At 39.6% G+C, this 18,183-nt stretch overlaps 1 protein-coding gene across 1 annotated transcript in view; it reads right to left on the reverse strand.

Moving 5' to 3' along the window:
* The window catches only part of PRKAR1B (protein kinase, cAMP-dependent, regulatory, type I, beta), a 93,625-nt gene that overhangs the window by 62,428 nt on the left and 13,014 nt on the right, over positions 1 to 18,183 (reverse strand). Inside the window, exon 3 of the mRNA XM_010003263.1 lies at positions 14,349 to 14,440. Within this exon, the coding sequence (XP_010001565.1) occupies positions 14,349 to 14,440 (92 nt within the window). The remainder of the gene's footprint in view (positions 1 to 14,348; positions 14,441 to 18,183) is intronic.

Below are 18,183 nucleotides of genomic sequence, written 5' to 3' on the forward strand. Positions count from 1 at the left end.
TCACAGTGCCAGTCCAGGGCAGCTCAGTCCCTACTGTGAGACTGATGAGGATTTGTCCCAAGCAGATCAGTATAAGCACTTATGGGACAGAGCAATAAGTCCTGTTAAGGCTTTTCTCTCAGAACCACCATTCCCAGTTTATACATGAAGGTTCTTCTAACAACACAGCCTTCAACTTTGCTTGAGGGCTGGAAGGAGTCCAGCAGCACAAGCCTCCACATCTGAGCTAATTCAGGCTGCTGAGCAGGCAGGTGAGGTGCCCAGCACAGCTCCTCATGCTCTGCAGCCAGGCAGGGGCTTTGCCCTAACTCGATTCAGGTGGTTCTGCACTGCCAGCTTCCCTCCAGGCATGCAGAGAATTGCTTAGCAAAACAAGACAAGCATCTGTAAGGTTTTGCTCAGAGGTGGCACTCCAGAAGAGAAAAGAGTGCTTTAGTGATATAAGGAAATTAATTGAAGTCCAAAGGGAGACTTTTCAAGCTGCTCACAATAAAAAAAGCTGCCCAACCATTTATTACACAGTATCTGAATTTGTACCAATCAGCCATCATGTTCATGGACAACATTAATTAACTTCATTTGTGTGATTTTTGTCTGGAGCCAAAGTAGCTGTGAGAGGGGAGGAAGCACAGGGTACCCTGATGCCTTTCCACTGAGCCTGCTCACTGATTGCTGAGGAGATCCCTAAAAGCAATGAAACCCTCCTGCCATTGCCAGAGGGTGTCACTACGGGACCAGAACAAACAGACACAACAAATAAAGTGGATAAACAAGACATGTGGAGAAGGTCAGCAGAGATCAGCTCTACCATAAATTGTTCATCATTTCACCTGTGGGCTTTAAGAACATGTTTCTGGAGCCTAAGGACAATATAACTCTGTTTTCCTCTGTTTTCCTCCCTGTCTCTCTTGAACTCTAATCTGATTTCTAACACTAAGTACTGGAAGGAAGAAAGGAACCACCTATGAGAGATGGTTGCAGAATCTCCAGTGTTCCCACACAATTTAACCTTGTTTTCCATGAAAGCATCTTTTGAAAATGAAACTCTTCTAAATGCACTTCATTCACATTCACAACAACCATATTCATTAGGCAATTGTTTTAAAAGGAAGTTGCTGCAAAAGAATGTAAATTTTCAGACACAATGATATATAGCCCAGGTAATTAAGAAGAACCTACTCTAATGCATGTTAATGTGAACATCAGATCTCAAGTGCTGAATTTGGCTAAAATCTTAAACCAGAAGTGGAAGTCCCAAACCCAAAGAGCACAGTAAATGAAATGTTCACAAGTCCATGAAAAAAAAACTCAGAAACATCAGGAAGACCCAAAGGTACCTCCAAATTAGTAGGTTTATTGCCTTTCTGGTTTAAATGTCATAGAATCATAGAGCAGAATCATAGAATGGTTCAGGTTGGAAGAGACTTTAAAGATCTTGTAGACCCAACCCCCCGCATGGGCAGGGATGCCTTCCACTAGACCAGGTTGCTCAGACAATTTACTTCCTACCAAGAAATGCCAGGAGTCAGATGACCAAGAGCCTATATTAATATGGTATATGAGAGCCAAGAAAAGCTGATAGACATTGCAATCTATTTAGAAGACATTATCAGACATTTTAAAAGTGTGTGTTACTACCCCTGCTCTGAAGGTGACTGTCAGTATCAGTGGGTGGGTGAGTGTGAAAGGAGAGTTCCAGGTCTCAGATGCCCAAGCAATTGAGCAAAATTATTTCAGTGATGTTTTAGTACCAGGGTTAATGGACTGACATTGCTGAGGACAGTTTTGACTAGGAAGGGCTGTTCCTGCAAAACGCTGCAAAGCTCTTGTCTACCTGTCAAGGAATCAAACCCTATGTTCTAATAATAGTATAATAATTTCATATTCTTGGAAATAAGTTCTAGTCAAAGCACAGGATTTAACAAATGAGGGAAGAGACATGACACATGACATTAAGGAACAACAAGAAAACTTGGATGAAACACAAGTTACAGCAAATCAGAATTTTAAACCAAGTTTCTAAAAGCAAAGAGTAATCCACATTGATGTTGTAACCACGTTGCAAAAAGCAGCTGTACAGGGAACACGGGTCAACTGCAGTGATGAAACTGCCCTTGGAATCAGGGCACTGCTACAATGTTATAACATAGGAAATCCAATCTATGGTGGTGAAGGTTCAGTTGGCTGTTCTAGGAATTATTAGGATGTCAAAAGGCCAATGTCTGTTTCTGGTTATTAAAAAGTAATTCCCAGTCACCTCATAAGACAGTGAAGTGCCTCTGTTACAGAAAAGAAAAGCAACCATTCCAAAGTCTTCTTTACAAATCTTTTAAATAAAGAATTAAAAAGAAAAAAAAAAAAAGTTTAAATTAAATTCAGAAAAGATGTTGGTTTGTTTCTCTTGTTTCTCCTTGACTTTTAATGACAAATAGATCTCACAGGCTATAAGACCCATGAAAAAATACAACTATGTGGAAATCTGAGCTGGAATGTGGCTTAATGATGGCAAAAGGGAGACAGGGCTATCAGGAGGTCTAGGCTTAACATAGGTCCTGTGACTGTAAATATAAAATAGACTATCAGGACAGTAAAGTGCTTTCCTATTAATGAGAATTAAGGCTCTAGATTGCACATTTTTTCTGCTTACCTCAATTATCACATCTGGAAATCATTCTATTTATCTCAGCCTTTACTCTAGGACATTCATTCACAATAACAAAGAACTTTCAGATCCTCTGGGGTCATGATAAAAGTCTACTTTTTTTTCACACAGTTACATCCACAAACAGAACAAACTAAACTTGATTCTGCAAACAATAACAATAATTGTCAACGTTTCAGATCCTCAGATGGTGCAGGATCAGTACCTAGGAGTGCAGAGCACAAGAAAGTTGGTTATATGTGATGAGTAAAACAGTTTTCATAAGAAGCCATCACTATGCACTGCTTGGAAATACCCAAGCTTGAGCCAGCATGGCTCTTTGGGCAAGAAAACAGAATGTTCAGTGCTGAGACACCAGTCTTATCATCTGACAAGCAGCATCTTCATGAAGCAAAGCAGAGGGCTCAGGGTTCCACTCGATGGTTGCTTCACCTTCTCCATAAGCAGCAAGATCAGCCCCACTGTGCAGCATTGAGTTAACTGAGGAATAGCTGCTAAGGCAACCACAGCTTTCCTGATACCATTTACTACAGAATCTCAGAGGCTACTCAGTAACATCCCATCCTTTGTAACTGAACTAAAACAACAGTTTAGCAGGAGTCCCAATACGTGCCTATTTCAGGCATCCAAAAATCAGCCAGGCTCCAAGTTGTGGCAGCTTGGCTTCCAGGCATACCAAAGCCATACAAGCATTTTGTTCACAGTCGATGGTTGCTGACTCTTCATTCAAATGAAATAAATTTTCATGTCATCACATTTTGCCATCTTTTTTTTTTAAAAAAAAACAACCCTACAATATTCTGGAGCACTTCAGAGAGTGCTGCAAGAACTAGTAACAGCAGAGAGCCAAGCTTGATCTGAAGGCTTTGAGCAATGGAAAATCTGCCACATCCCAAGTTAATTTAAATTATGGATCAGTTCCCTGATTACTCTAAAAAAGAAAAACTCAGCTTTTCCAGTCTGAATGTGCCCAGCATCAGACACCAGATTTTGGATCTCACATGCTTCTGTCTGCTTAAGAAACCATTGCTAGCACTTACCTTTCCCTTCCAGATACAATAATGTCACCTTCATTCTGCTCCATTAAACTAAATACACTCTCCACAGACAGAACTGGGAAGATGCTCAGGGCCTTAAAATAGCATCTGATGCTATTTTCTCAAAGCACATTATTATGTTTTCTCTGTAATGCACCACACAAATAGGAGCATGTTATACTCTTCTAAAGCAAATTTCATCTGCCTTTGCATTGCTTCTACATCTGAAGTTGAATAAATTTAAAACATAAAATCCCTATGAAGAAAGAGGTAGCTTTGTAGGATTTTTTTTTTTAATTTCTGAAATTGAAAACCCTATCTATTTTTTAAAGAAAAACAGAGAAAAAAGGAATCTGATGATGCCAAAGGGTTAAAGTATCCCCTTTCGGGCAGTCTGAATATCTGAATTTAGCAGCTGACAGTGCATGGTGTGTCAGTCTCTTACAGCTGTTCCAGTTGATTCAAAGACCATCTTTGTTTCTTGAAATCTTAGCAACTGTTACTTTTTTCCGAAGACAATGATAGACCAGCTGTTACCTCACAAGATGCAAAGTACTTCAGGTCAAAGTCTTTAGTTAGAAACTTGTAAAACAAGAACTAAATCATTGTTTGGGTTTGTCAGATATTTATTTTTTTCATTAAAACAGAGTTAGCAGCCTAACACTCAAATAACTTACACTTGGCATTTCCACTAAGTGCACTGGAATGACAGAGAAATTTCATCTGGTTGTTGAGCTGAATCCTCTCTTTCTACAAGGAAAAAAAAACCCCACCACTAAACCTTGAAGAATTATAGATTATTTTTTTTTATGAAGGTGGGTTTATTTCTGTCTTTCCAAACCCCATGTTACTAAGCAGATGTAATATCATAATGGAAATGCACAGGTCTAAGCATTCAGAACATAAGATGGTGATTTTCAAGAGAACTTCACAGGAGTTAAGTGTTCACTTCCCACTATATATCAATCAACATGAATATCTAGTTCCTTTAAGCTCTTTGAACATCCTTTTCTAAATGCATAAATAAGCAACTAATCATACAGTTGATCCTCCAGTACCGGTACCAATAATACTCCCACTTGAAGACATGTAGGCTTTTCAACACCATGTGAGGTTGCAGAATCAGTCACCTACTGAAGACTTAGTAGAGTAGGAGTAACTGCTGACGTGTTACATACAACCCTTCTGGGGGTAGGGGGGAAGGAAGCATAATTTTAAAGAGCTTTAGTTGAAATAAAACCTTGTTCCTCCATGCACAAAGACAAATTACTGCTCCCAACACGTTTCCAGCTGCTCTGATGCAGAGACAAAGACTCACTGAGAAGAGTGGATGTTCCTTTATTCAACCTTTGTGTTTAATTCTGGAAAGCCTTAGCATTGAGGAAGGCATTTTCAGAGCCACTGCCAGCTAATTGTTGTGTAAAGAAGCACACAAAGGCGTGGTCATATATAATGCAGTGGTAGAAAGATTTTACAAGGGCAGCTAAATCCAGCAGTAGTCTTAATTTTTCTATTTTATATGTGGAGAGATAAGTTTAGACTCAAGATTTTCTCATAAGCATGCATGAATACTATTTGTCTCAGGCTCCTTCTTTTTAATGGAAATTACTTCTCTGCTTTAACTCTGTTTTTCAGCATGGGTGACATACTGCCCATATGTAAACCACTACTTTATGCAGATTTAAAAATAACTACCATTAGGAATGGCGCCACTAGTATTTGTGATGAAGAATATAAACTGTCTAACAAAACACTGAGGGTGAATCACAACCTCTAAAAAGCTAGGAACTGACAGTATTTGTTTCTCAAGATAAAAATATCCATAAAAACCAAATGTGTGTGCTTTTAGTTATGTTCAAGAGAATAACCTATTTACCAGGCCAAAAATTGACATCATAAAAAGTACATCCCTAACACACAGACTGCACACTGTCAGGCTGCTGTAAATGGATTGATCCTAAAGCAGATACCATCTCCTGATGACTGCTGAGAGCAGAACTTTGCATAGCTAATTTAAAGACTGCTGCCTGCAGGCACCACAATGGCAATTAAAGACAATAATTCTTGGGTAAATGAGGTGGATGTGTCGGAAAATAAAGTCAGTGTTAAATTCATGGCTAATCCTTACATGGAGAATTGGATCTTTTATTTTCCAAATGGCTGGGCAATTCTACCTGGTTTCATTTCCATCTTTGCTGCCAGATGACTGTTGTTTCCAAAATCCATAACTTTTTCTAGTTTAAGTAGTATTCCTCATTGGCAAGCTCCAATTCAGTGGGACTGAATGTGCTTCCATTTAAATACATGAATAGTTCCTTTGACATCCATAACAAGTCAATGGAACAACTCACAGTTAAACATGCTCTTTTAAATACCATGCTGAATCAAGGCCATGAACAAGGCATAAAAGGCACAAAGAAAAGATGGATTGCCAGGAATTTTACCTGGAAATTACATTGGTGTTATCCAAAGAGGGAAAGCTTTATTTAGCTTGACTTGGTTGATTCGAAAGATCAGTTTCCCCTCCCTGGTTGCTTACAAGTAGAATTCAAAGGACAGGCTGATCATCTAATACCACTTATCATCAGAAATCTCCCACCCAGGGAGGTTTTGGAGCAGTCTCTTCTGTATAAAATTTGTTCCATGTACCTATAACTTGTATATACACATCTCCTCTGCCCCCAAGTTACCACAGTCTGCTGACCATCTCCTGGAGTTCCAGGACAGGTGGGACATTCCCACCTCTGCAAGCCCTTCACAGGATGCAGCCCACTCCACTGTGCACCCTGCACAAAGTGCATGGGGATCATGCTGTCACCCTCCCCTCTCTGTTGCTACCCCCAGAAGGAGAGGGAAGAAACCCATCCAGCTCTCTGATCATAAAAAATCCTGATGTAACCCAAGGAGGTCATGTTATTGACTCACCTCTGCCCCCCACTCTGCCATGCTTCACTGTGCAATTTCTCTCTCATCTCATTCTTTCTTTTCAACACTCATCTTCAGAGGGGCTTAGCTCTACATTTTGAGCATTCTTGGCAAGAAACAATTGCTCATTACAGAAGTATTCATGCCATCTATTACCACCTTTTGACTTTGTCCAGTGACTAGTAAGAGAAATTAAGATGCAGTTTTGGTGTCACTTAGATTTTGGCCCTTGCTGCTGCCAAAAAAGGACATGTCCTGCCCTACCCTCCCTTCTCTTTGGTTAGCCAAAGGATTTCTCCAGCCAGATGGAGGGTAGGAGGAAGGACTTGACCTAACTGAGAACAAACCCTCTGAGGGAGGGTCACTTTTCAGAGAGCTGATCTGGCTAACGACAGCCACAAGAGCAATAGGATCATGCAGCCAAGGTTTGGGACTCATTGTGTTACTTTCTCCTTTGGTACAACCTCAGAATTTGGCTTCAATCAATGGTGAAACCATGCCCCAAGGCTCCTAACATTTTGAGGACCAGCTAAATTAGATGCCTAGAGCAGGCAGAGTAGAAATGCCCCCTTAACATCCACGTGGGTTTAGCACAACATGAATTCCTGGAGATACAGAAACACAAACACAGCATCACAGGAAGGGCTGTTTCCTTGCACTGCTCTGCATATTGTAGGCATGCACAAAGCACAGGCAGATGCCAGATCTGTGTTTGTTTTTTAACAAAAGAGTTAAGTTACAAATGCAAGGAAAATACAGGATGTGTAATGAATATGTCATAGCTGTGGCATCCTGTTTCTAAAATATCTTGCTCCTGAATGGTGCCGTCTTAGGTTTCTTCCACAGATACGAGGCTTTCCAGCTGGCCTGCAGCCAGTGCTTTAATAAAACATGGCATTATGCAGAGGTGAATACAGCTTATAGCAATAATAATGTCCTTGAAATTCACTAATCATCAGAAGTTTCAAAAATATTTTGAGATCCACAGGACAACAGCTAAAATTAATCTGTTAGCCATGGAAAACCACTTTTCTCATATTAGATTATGCCCATACTGAAAAAGTACCCAAGTCATTGTTGACCTAGATGAAGAGTGTGTTTTCTGAATCTGAAGACAGTATCTAGCTGTAAAGGAGTTGCAAGCACTTCAAAAAACAACATTATGATGTAAAACTATTTAAATAACTGAATAAATGGTCTGAGGAAATAGACACACTTTCAGTAAAGACACCACAGCTAAATATATTTGGATAGGATTAACCAACAGCATAAATGCATGGTGAACATTCGCTGCCAAGGTAGCATTTCTGCAGGAAAGAATCCAATTATTTCAGTGATCATATGTTAAGTAAGAGTCATCAATGTTGTATTACTGCAAAAAATAGAAACAAGACAGAGGTGGACCAACTGGAGAACGTTGAGAAGAGCAACCAAAATTATCAGTGGTCTGAGGAGCCTGGTCTGCAAAGGAAGATGGGGAGAATTAAGATTCATCTAAATGAGCAAACAGATGATGTGTGAAATAATAATAACCCTTCATGTAGATAAAAGAGAAAACAAAAATGTATAGAGAAAGAATACACTTGTTTCCCACTACTGAGGATCCAAGGATCAGAAAAACAGAGCTAAGAGACTTCTCCCATCCACACAGAAGACAAACTAAATTATGTTCAAAGACACTTGCCTAACCTCTTCTTAGCAATTACAGATTTTACAATCTATTTAAGTACTCTTAACTCTGGAAATTATTGCCATGTGTCTTGTTTATGTCCATCTTGTACAATTCAAGCCTAATTCTGATGTTTTGTCTTCAGGGGACAGAGATCCATGATTACTCATTTCCCCTCAGTTGCAGCCCTTCATACATTTTAAGAACATTGTTGTGTCTCGATTCTAAGTCTTAATTTGGACATTCATGTCTTTCAAGTAGCATATATTCAGCCCAGTAAGTCCCTTTAAGACTCCACTTTGCCACCAATCATGGTTTGCAATACTGTCTGAGCTGCAGAACACAGGGTACTCAAAACACACTTGTAAGGAGGTAGCAGAACATTTTTCTGAAATGCTAGCAGCAAGATGATGATGTCTACCACAACTGGCCTTCAATTTTATCTCCCTTATCACAGTAGCATGTGCTCTCCATGGTGTTTGTGAGAATGCTGTGGGAAGGGTAAGAATTTTTGCTTGAAGAAAACTCTGGGTTGGCTTGCTTGTCCAGTACAAGTGCCCATTTTCATATTTACATCTTGGCCCTGACAAGCATAGAAAATAAAAAATGCCCTTTATTCTCATCGTTTTGCCATGCAGGCAGCACACAAGGGTAAATGCAACACTGTGTGTTGCTGTAATAAAGACAGCAGTTTTGGCTACTTGTTAGTTCATTTGTTGTTACTATTTTTTGTACTTTTATCAGAACTCAATATTTTAGTAAAAGCATCAAATATAATTTCCTGACTCGTTTCCAAAGTGGTTTCACACCAGCACAGTGTTCGAACAAATCCATTTTATTAGTCCAAGCAATAAAATACACAAAAGTGTTCTGAAAGCTGTTGCAGGCATTGCAGCTGCCTTTACTCTAGTAATAAAGAATAAATGCTTGTAAAAATTATGATATTAGCTAAAGTGCCAAAAAAGGAGTCTGGCAGTGCATGTTAAATATTTATCTACTCTCTTTACTCCTTGACGAACAAGTTTTACATAGCTTTTACATATACATTTTACATAGCATTTACATACAGATATGGTGAATGTTTAACCACTTCACTTCTTTATGTGTTCAGGAGGCCACCAAGCTTCTGAACAAGGTCTGACAGATGTGGCTCAGGAGTCACAGCAGAGCAGGCAGGCACTGGTGACATCCTGCAACCAAGACTGACACTCCTGCTGCTCTCAGTCCTGCTCTCTCACCCACTGGTTATTCCTCTGTTCTATTTCCTTCTCCTCCTTGGCAATCACCAGCTTTGGGTCTAATTTCCATTCCCACAGCAGGTCACCTCTGAACCTTCTCACTGCCCCCCTCCCCACTCAGTGGCTGTCCCCACCCAGTAGAGAGAAAATATCCTGTCAATGAAATGATGAAATGATCCTCTTGGGTTTTTTTGTGTTTGGTTGGTTTGGGTTTTTTTTTATCCACAGAAGCAAAATTAACAATCTTTTCCTTTTTCCTCTCCCTTTACTGTTCAACATCTTGGCATAGCCAAGGGGGTGTACTTCTATTCCACGAGTAACATCCTGAACCAATAAAAACTCTTGCTAGCTACACTGCCAGGTTAGAAGAGATTAGGACAATCAGACTAGCCCCTTGTCACGAATTTTGACTTTATACACCATTTCACAACTAGGAAGCCTTACAGGATGTTAATCTGCTGGAAACCAAAGAGTGGGGGAGGAAAGAAAATGCTGCCAAGTTGCAGGTGTAATTCTGTCTCTGCATAGACAGAAATCCTTCCCCACCTGCTGACTGCAGAAAAGCAAAGCAGCAGAGAGTGCAGCACCACAACACACCCTGCCTGGCTCATTGCTCCCACCTGCAAATCTCCCCAGAGGCACAGCCCAAAATAACGGGGAAAGTTTGTGCAAACTCCTAAGGGCTCAACTCATAAACTCACATTAGAACCAGGAGGGAGAAGATCAGCAAGGAACTTCTTCCCCTTATTCAGCCATTCAACCTAAGACAATGCTTGAATGTTATTAGTTGTAAATCCCCACCAGCTTTCTGGAGGGACATTGCAAAGATGGATGCACTTTCTGAAATATGCACTTCTGCAAAGTCTGTAAGTTTATCTTTAGTTCTTTCTATTTGGTACAAACATCATAAACAAGGATTTTATTTGATTTTTTTTATTATTTTTTTTGATTGCTTGGATCTCCTTTTGGATCACAGGTGTGATGAAGAGCAGAGAAACAAGATACCTTCTGCCCTCAGCTGAAGTTAAAGACAAACTGTTGCTAAGAACATACTCTATTAAAACATGAAAATCCAAGTTTAACTACCCAGGCTTGAAGTTCATCCTAACTGATACATTAAAGCTTGAAACAAAGTGAAAGGGCTTTGCCACACATCCCAACCAGGGAAGAAAACAGCTAGTTTCTCATACATTCAAAAAAATTTGGGGTAGTGAGTACGTGACACATCCATGTAAATCTGAGGTTTTGCTGCCAGTGAGCACGGAACAGACCAGCTCCAGGCAAAGGAGGACACACATAAAATACACATCAGGTGCACATGTGTGGAAACACAATTAAAAAACACAAATTCCTCGTTTTGCAAATGAGAACAACAGGTCCCTTACAGTGAAAAGCACATTTCCTCTTTGGATAATGGGCATTTTGCCACTGCCTTTCAGAGAACCAGGACCCTACTCCAGAGTTTAATCAAGGTCTCATTGCAGTTGGTGGAAAAGCCTCAGGAGAAAGCAGTGAACTGCCATACCAGGCTGCAGAGCTGCTCTGTTCTTTATAATATTAGCAACTCTTGAAATGAACATTTTGGCAAAAGTTGCTGGTAACCAGCTCTGCTGCTTTTAGTACTGGTGCAGTCACAGTCTCCCTTTTATTGCACTTTTCAATATAATTTTACACCAGAGGCTCTGTGTGTGCATGCATGAGATAGATGGCAACCTGTTTTAAATCATGTCACATGAAAAGATGCTGTCTAAAATAAGACTTGAACAAAACTATTTCAGACACAAGTGCAAAAAGATACTTGTTTACCTTAACTTCAGCTTGGCATCTCGTGCAATTAATCATTCCTATGGAATATCTGACACAGACATAATATGCTACACACTGCCTTTATAAATAAGGGTGTATGTCAGACATAAAGACCCTCACAGCTGCCAAGCAGCAAGTGCAACATAAGTCACGTGGACTGCACAGCAATAGAGCAGATTAACATAAATATCTTTTCAGAGAAGAATGAAAAATGTAAGAGTCATCCATTGTAAATGAGGAATTAAACCCAGCCAGTCCATCCTTCCCCCACCTCAACACCTCCTACATCTTGCTGAATGGTCAACCATGGCATTAAATGAAACAATGAGACTGTCTTCTGTGTAGGAAGCACTGAGGAAAATAAACACCAACACCACCACTGCAGCACAGAAAATGAAATATCCTCACTTAGCTTTCCACCATTCCAAGAGGAGAGAAGCCAAAGGAAGTCAGTGAATTACATATCTGCATCAACAAGATGCGACCAGGAAGCGATGGCAATAGTATGTTCCAGCTTGCTGGCTTCTCCACACTTGACAAAAGAAACCAGACAAGGGCAACAGCAAGATGTCAAGAGGGAGCTCCATGAAATGCAAAGACAGAACAATTTATTTGTTCACTGCAATCCTGTCTGCAAAAGCAGAATTCATATATCCTTCTGTGAGGTCCATTTTTTTCCCCCCAGTGTCAGCAATAGTTTGCTGTGCCCTTCATGAGGCTTGAATGAGGCACCTGGAGACATCCCTGCCAAGGGAGATGGTGCACAGCTGAACATGCTCCAGTGCACAGCCCAGAAACCAAGAAGCTTCTCAATCTTTTGACAGCAGAGATAGTATACACCTGGTCAAGCTGTAGTTTGAGGACTGCAAAAGCAGACAGCCTACAAGCCACCTCCAGCACACACTTGGGAATCTGCACATCTCTTCACTCCTAACACATATCCATAGCAGGGCAGTCTGCCTGACAGAGGTAAATGGGACATTGGGAATAGATAGGAGAGACCATGACGTCCAGTCAGCACAGTGCTAGAAAAATCACTTTTCCTTCAGGTTTATTCTCTCATCCTACTCTGAGAGCATGTTATCAAATTGTTGCTTTTCCAGCCTGAAAACCTATCCTGTCAGTGCCTGTCACCTCAGCATGCCAGTGGCATTATTGGGATTTACTGCAGTTCTGTACAAGAATTCTCTGCTGTAGGTGAAAAAGCTAGAAGAAATATACAAAGTTAATCCTCTTTTAATTACTCCAGACATCTGCATGCTAATGCAATACCATAATAATTAGGATTGCAAAGTAATTAAACTGTGTAAATGCCTGCAAGAGGGAGCAAAAATTGCACACAGGAAACGTGCTTTGACTGAAATTGTTTGAGTAGCCCCACCAAAGGACTGCACTGCTGATGTTCTGCCAGTGCTAAAAACGTCAGTGCAGACAAAGTCTTTGTCCTTCCTAACCACACAAGCCCAGAAAAGCAGGGTTGGCAAGGATCTCACAACATCACTTAGCCTATCTGCTGCAAGGCTGGACTGACACTACTTACGTCACTCCTGGCAGACTGTGGTCTAATCTGTTCTTAATGGTCTCAAGTGGTGGAGACTCCACAACCTACCCAAGCAGTCAGAGACCTCTTCCTAGGATCTGACTTGACTCTCCTGCTGCACTTTAAATCTGTTACTCTTTACCCTTTGGCACACAGTTAACTTATTTCTCATGCAACATTATTCATACACAATTATAAGCTGTTATTGTGTCCCTCTGCCTCTGACTTTCCTTCTGCAGGCCAACCAATCCCATTCTTTCTTCAGAAATGATGTTATCTAGCTCTGTGATCATTCCCACCACTCTTCCCTGAACTTCCTCCAACTGTTTACTCTTGAAGTGCAGTGTCCAAACTGGACACTGCACTCCAGCTGAAATGTTTCCAACATTGGGATGTCCTGCCTGTTCTCCTGTTTAGTTACCACAGTAAAACATTACTTTCAAAACAGCTTGACATCAGTGACTGAAGTTCAGACTATGATTCACAATAAGCTCCATATATTTTTTCAAGGAACTACCAAAAGTGCAAAACTGTCTTATCATTATAAAGGGGTTCTTTCTGCCTAAGTCTACCTCTCTGCACCTGGCTCAGTGACAATCCATCCTGCTTTCACTAGAACACTTTGTCAAGCTGTCAGCATAATTCTGAATTCTAGCCTTGCCTCCTAATCTTCATGCCATCTAAAAATTTAACTTGTATTCTATTTCACCACTGAGGTCATTAATGACAATAATTATGAAAACCAGACCAAGCCTTCCCACACTTCAGTATATCTTTCCATTAGAATGAGGGACCATTAATAACTGCTGTTTCCTATGGCAACCCAATAAGTTTTGTGTTGGCTTCACTGCAGACATGTTTCCCTTGATTTTTTATGAAACTGTTGTGTATATTAAAATCAAAAACATCACTAGAAGTCAAGCTGTTTGGCCTCTGCTGTGCCTTCCCTAAATACAAGACTTGCTAGTCAGTTGTAGAAAGACATTTTCAACTTTTTGAAAGTCACAATGGCTGCTACAGAACTCAATGGTCTCTTTCAAGTGTTTACACATAATTTGTTTGTGCCAGTTTTTCAAAGAACAAAATCATTTACCTGTAATTCTCTTTTACCTTTTTATAGACATGCATTTTCTCTCCCACTCTTCCAGTACCTGACCTGAGTTCTTAGAAGAAACTGCAAATGCTTCTGAGATTACTTTAGCCAATTGCTTTAAAAACCCTGAATAAAGTTCATCAGGCACAGCTGATTTGAAACTATTAAATATGTCTGAACACATTCTAACCTGTTCTTGCCCTTTTTTAGCCTGTGATTTTACCCTCTGACATAATACCATAAGTATGTGTGAAAGTGCATCTAGTGCAACTTGAATGCATCGGTGAGAGCAGCTTTGATCCCCAAGTTAAAATTTAATATTATTTCTTGTCCTCAGGTCAAGCTATAAATGCCTTTAAATCATAAAGCACCTCATACCTTCGTTCATTGTCATCGAGGTGAGCAAAGAGCACATTCTTGGAGATGGCCTTTGCCAGAGCAGTCATAGTTTTATAGTCCTTTGGAATAACCTGTAGAGAAAAAGACAAAGGGTAATTACATGCCTGGTTGTATTTCCTCACAGATCCTGAAGATTCCACTATTCAGGATCATGGATGCCATTTCATTTCAAACACTGAGACAGGCTTAGGCTATAATATAAAGCCACTGAGAAAGTAATAAATTACAGTTTTGATAATGTGAGAATAAGAATGTTTGTTCTCAATCTGACAACCAGAAAAGAAATACAAGATCTGGGATGAGGGGGGAGAGGAAGACTCATAAAGTACTATCATTAGCAAGTACTGACAGCTGTGCAGTCTCCCTTCAAATCTCTTGGGCTGAGTAAAACATATTTCATATTCTTCTTCCCCCACAGACAATATCAGAAGAAACCTACTTTTAAAGCTAGGGAATGAGCAACATTATTTCAGGTAAAAGGTAAAAATGTGTTGATTACCCCATACTTTTCAGTAAAGGCTGTGGTATAAGGAACCAAGCTCCTGAGAGCTTGACCCACCTGGGTCAAAATCCTGAGCCTTTGCTTCATAGCAAACGAGAAGGACTCGCATTTGGGAATGAAGTGTTTTTTTTATTTGTTGATTGGAGAGACAGCAAAAGTTCTGTTGAACTTGAAGTCTCTCAAAATATGTGTTGAAATTTAGGAGTATGTTTTCATATTAATTGAAAATTTTTATGAGACTTTGGTAAATTAGGCTTTCCATTTTGGTAAGTATTTTGGTAAGATAACTTTTGGTAAGTGTTCTGGTAAACACACTGCACCTCTTTACTTGTCAAGCATCATCTCCTGCCAGTCTGAGACTTTGTGATTATGAAAGGCACAAGGTATTTGTGACAAGGTTATGACTAGTAAAATATATTATTTGACTTTAGTAATGTGGTTTTCATGAAGTTTCACCATAACAGTCCAGAATGAAGCCAGCAAAAGTTTCAAGTGTTAAATAAACCTTATTCCAATCTGAAGATGTTTGCCTGTTTTAATTACTGTACAAAAAAAGGTCTGACAACAGGCATTTATCTTTCACATTTTCTTATGATAGAAATAGTATATTTATCTTACTTAAGTTACTATATATGCTGATGTGTAGGTAGTTTCCTTTCCTCATCCTAGAAAGGCAAGATACTACCCATCCAATCAGACAGATGTCCTTAATGGGAAAAACATTTCTCACGAGGTTCTCCTAAAGAATTATGTCAAGGAAAAATACTTCACTGTGAAGATCCAAAGTCAAAACTCTGACTTCAGACATCACTTATATTGACACCTGTACTCATTAGACTCTTCAAAAGTGTATATGTATAAACTGCATATTTGTATCAGAGTGAAATGTAATCTAATCTACTTGAAAGTTTAGATTCTCCAGTGTTAAATAAAACAAGCATTTAACCAGCATCTTATTTATGGTTTCTACCCTATCAGACAAACCCTGGACTGAATTGCAGTCATGAACCCTTGCTCTATTAAGAATACCTTAGCTGTTTAGCTTACTGCTGATGAGCCAAAGAGGTAGATAATCAAATCATTAAGACATTTAATTCCAACTTTTCTGGCTGGTTATGGAAGAGTGTATCTTTCTCAATCTAAATGTGCAGCAATGAAAGCCACAAGGCAGAGACCAACGTGGGTCTGTTGGGACAGGGACACAGAAAACACAGAGACTCTTTACGTGTCACAGTAACCAGGCATCTGACCAAAATCAAATGTTGGGAAGAATTACTCAACTATTTCTTACATTACTCTTCCAGGTACCCATTGAATGTTGTCTTCAATACAATAACCCTCTTTGCAGCTAGATCCTTGTTCTGTTGTTAACTATATGCTGTGTCAGATGTGTTGACAAATGCTGCTTTCTCTAGTTTCAGAGATGAAGCAATGAAATAACTCTCCCCAGAGAGCTTCCTTTGTGCTTCTCAGAATGGAGCCATGCCATGTGCTTGCTCAAATCATAAAGCTAAATCTCCTTTGATTTTCTCCTGAGTGACATAACTCAGCGCTCATCCTCTAGCTCACCCCTTCAAAGGATCCCTTCAATTAGCTTATGACCCAGATGTGCTTCAATCCAACACCTGAATTCAAGCCAGTGGTTCTTTCTGGCTACTCTCTAAAGTTCCATCTGTTTGCAATCATCTAACAGAACCCTTGCCTTGCTTTTTTACACTTTTAAATTAGTTTCATAATTTGTCCTTTCAGTATCTCCCTTTATTTCTGTATTCCAGAAATCTCTGTCACAAACACACATCCATGGGATTTACCATGAGATTCATTTGCTGATGGTAGAAGACAAAGCACTGACATAAACTTTCCCAGTGCTACTTGTATATTCCTTACAGCATCTGTAGCCTGAAAAGAAACCATCTCCTAAGATGTTGTTGCTGTTGTTGTTGTTATTTTTACTATTATTTAAAACCAATCAATTCCTAGGAAATTAAAATCCTAACAGCCCTACTCACAGAATACACAGAATATGAAGTGCATTGCTTCTTCTGGTTCTTGCCTAACCATGCTACTGTTAGGGCTTATTGGCATCACTGTTGAAAAAGGAAGAAAGCAAAGTTAACTTCAGGTTCCATTATAAACATAAAAGAATTACTCAGGGGTGTGGGAAGAATTACTTCCTTTGACTTTCAGAAGAGTCAGATGGAGCCCACATTAAGCAGAGACAAATGTGATCTCTTCATGGAAGTTTTTAAGGAGGATATTGCAAACTGCACAGAAAGAAAAGTGTTTGAAAGTGGCTTTTAAAATACCACACAAGTTTTTTAACAGTGCAATTTAACAGTGCATTAATAGCTTGACCACAGTCCTGTTAAAATTTACTGTACACTTGCAAACATTATTTAACTTCCACAAGAATACCCTTCCATATTTGTTTTTAGGTTGAAAGGCTCTCATGTTTCTTTGCTTCTTGGGACAGAAATCCCCAGAGCAGCCAGTGAACTTGTATCATCAGTAACTGACAAAAGCACATCTGACTGCAAAGAAAAAAAGTATTGTGCCAAAAACCAGTGACTGACAAAATGTATTCCCATAAAGAAAAAGCTCTTTTGGTTAAAGCTACTCCAGGCACATACAAAAGCACATTAGTAGCATCTGTCAACCTTATGAAATGTATTTTTAGTCCAACTCTCTAAACAAACATTACATACACTATTGTAGTGGCTGCCTTTTAATAACCTTTGAAAGCCTTGGCCAGTTCACCAAAAAAAATTGCAAAGTTATCAAGAGAAATCAAGAGTATAACAAAGCTAGATATTTTTGTGAAAAATCTATTTTAAAAGAGAAGCCCAATTTAGTGCTCCTACTGTTGAAATTACTTCATTTGGGGTTGGGATTTCTTCAAAGACAACAGTCACAGAAAATTGCCACAGTATTGTCAACAGAATTCCAAAAACCCATGGGGTTGGGTGTACCAAATCAGCATAGGAACCATGAGCCTGAATGGTCTAGGGAACCTAAATTACCTTGCTCAAAGAAAACTTCAGCTAGAAGTGATTTTTTGGGGAAAAAAAAAAAAAAGGCAGGAAATGCAGCACTAGAAAAGGCTGCTTTCTAAAACTCTGAGGTTCTGACTACACTCAGAAGCTTCTGGAGTCTGAATATCAAGAAAATGGCTGAGATTACCCACCCTGTTAGAAGGGGAAACAGTTTAGCAGCACATCCCAAAAAGGAAAGAGCAGGGAATGTGGAAGCCACATGGATGGGGAAACTACTTAGCCAAGGATGCAGCAGAAGAACTTGAGGGTGAAGAAGGTG

The sequence above is a fragment of the Chaetura pelagica genome, unplaced genomic scaffold (genome assembly GCF_000747805.2).
Source record: "Chaetura pelagica isolate M959 unplaced genomic scaffold, ChaPel_1.0 scaffold138, whole genome shotgun sequence".
NCBI lineage: Eukaryota > Metazoa > Chordata > Aves > Apodiformes > Apodidae > Chaetura > Chaetura pelagica.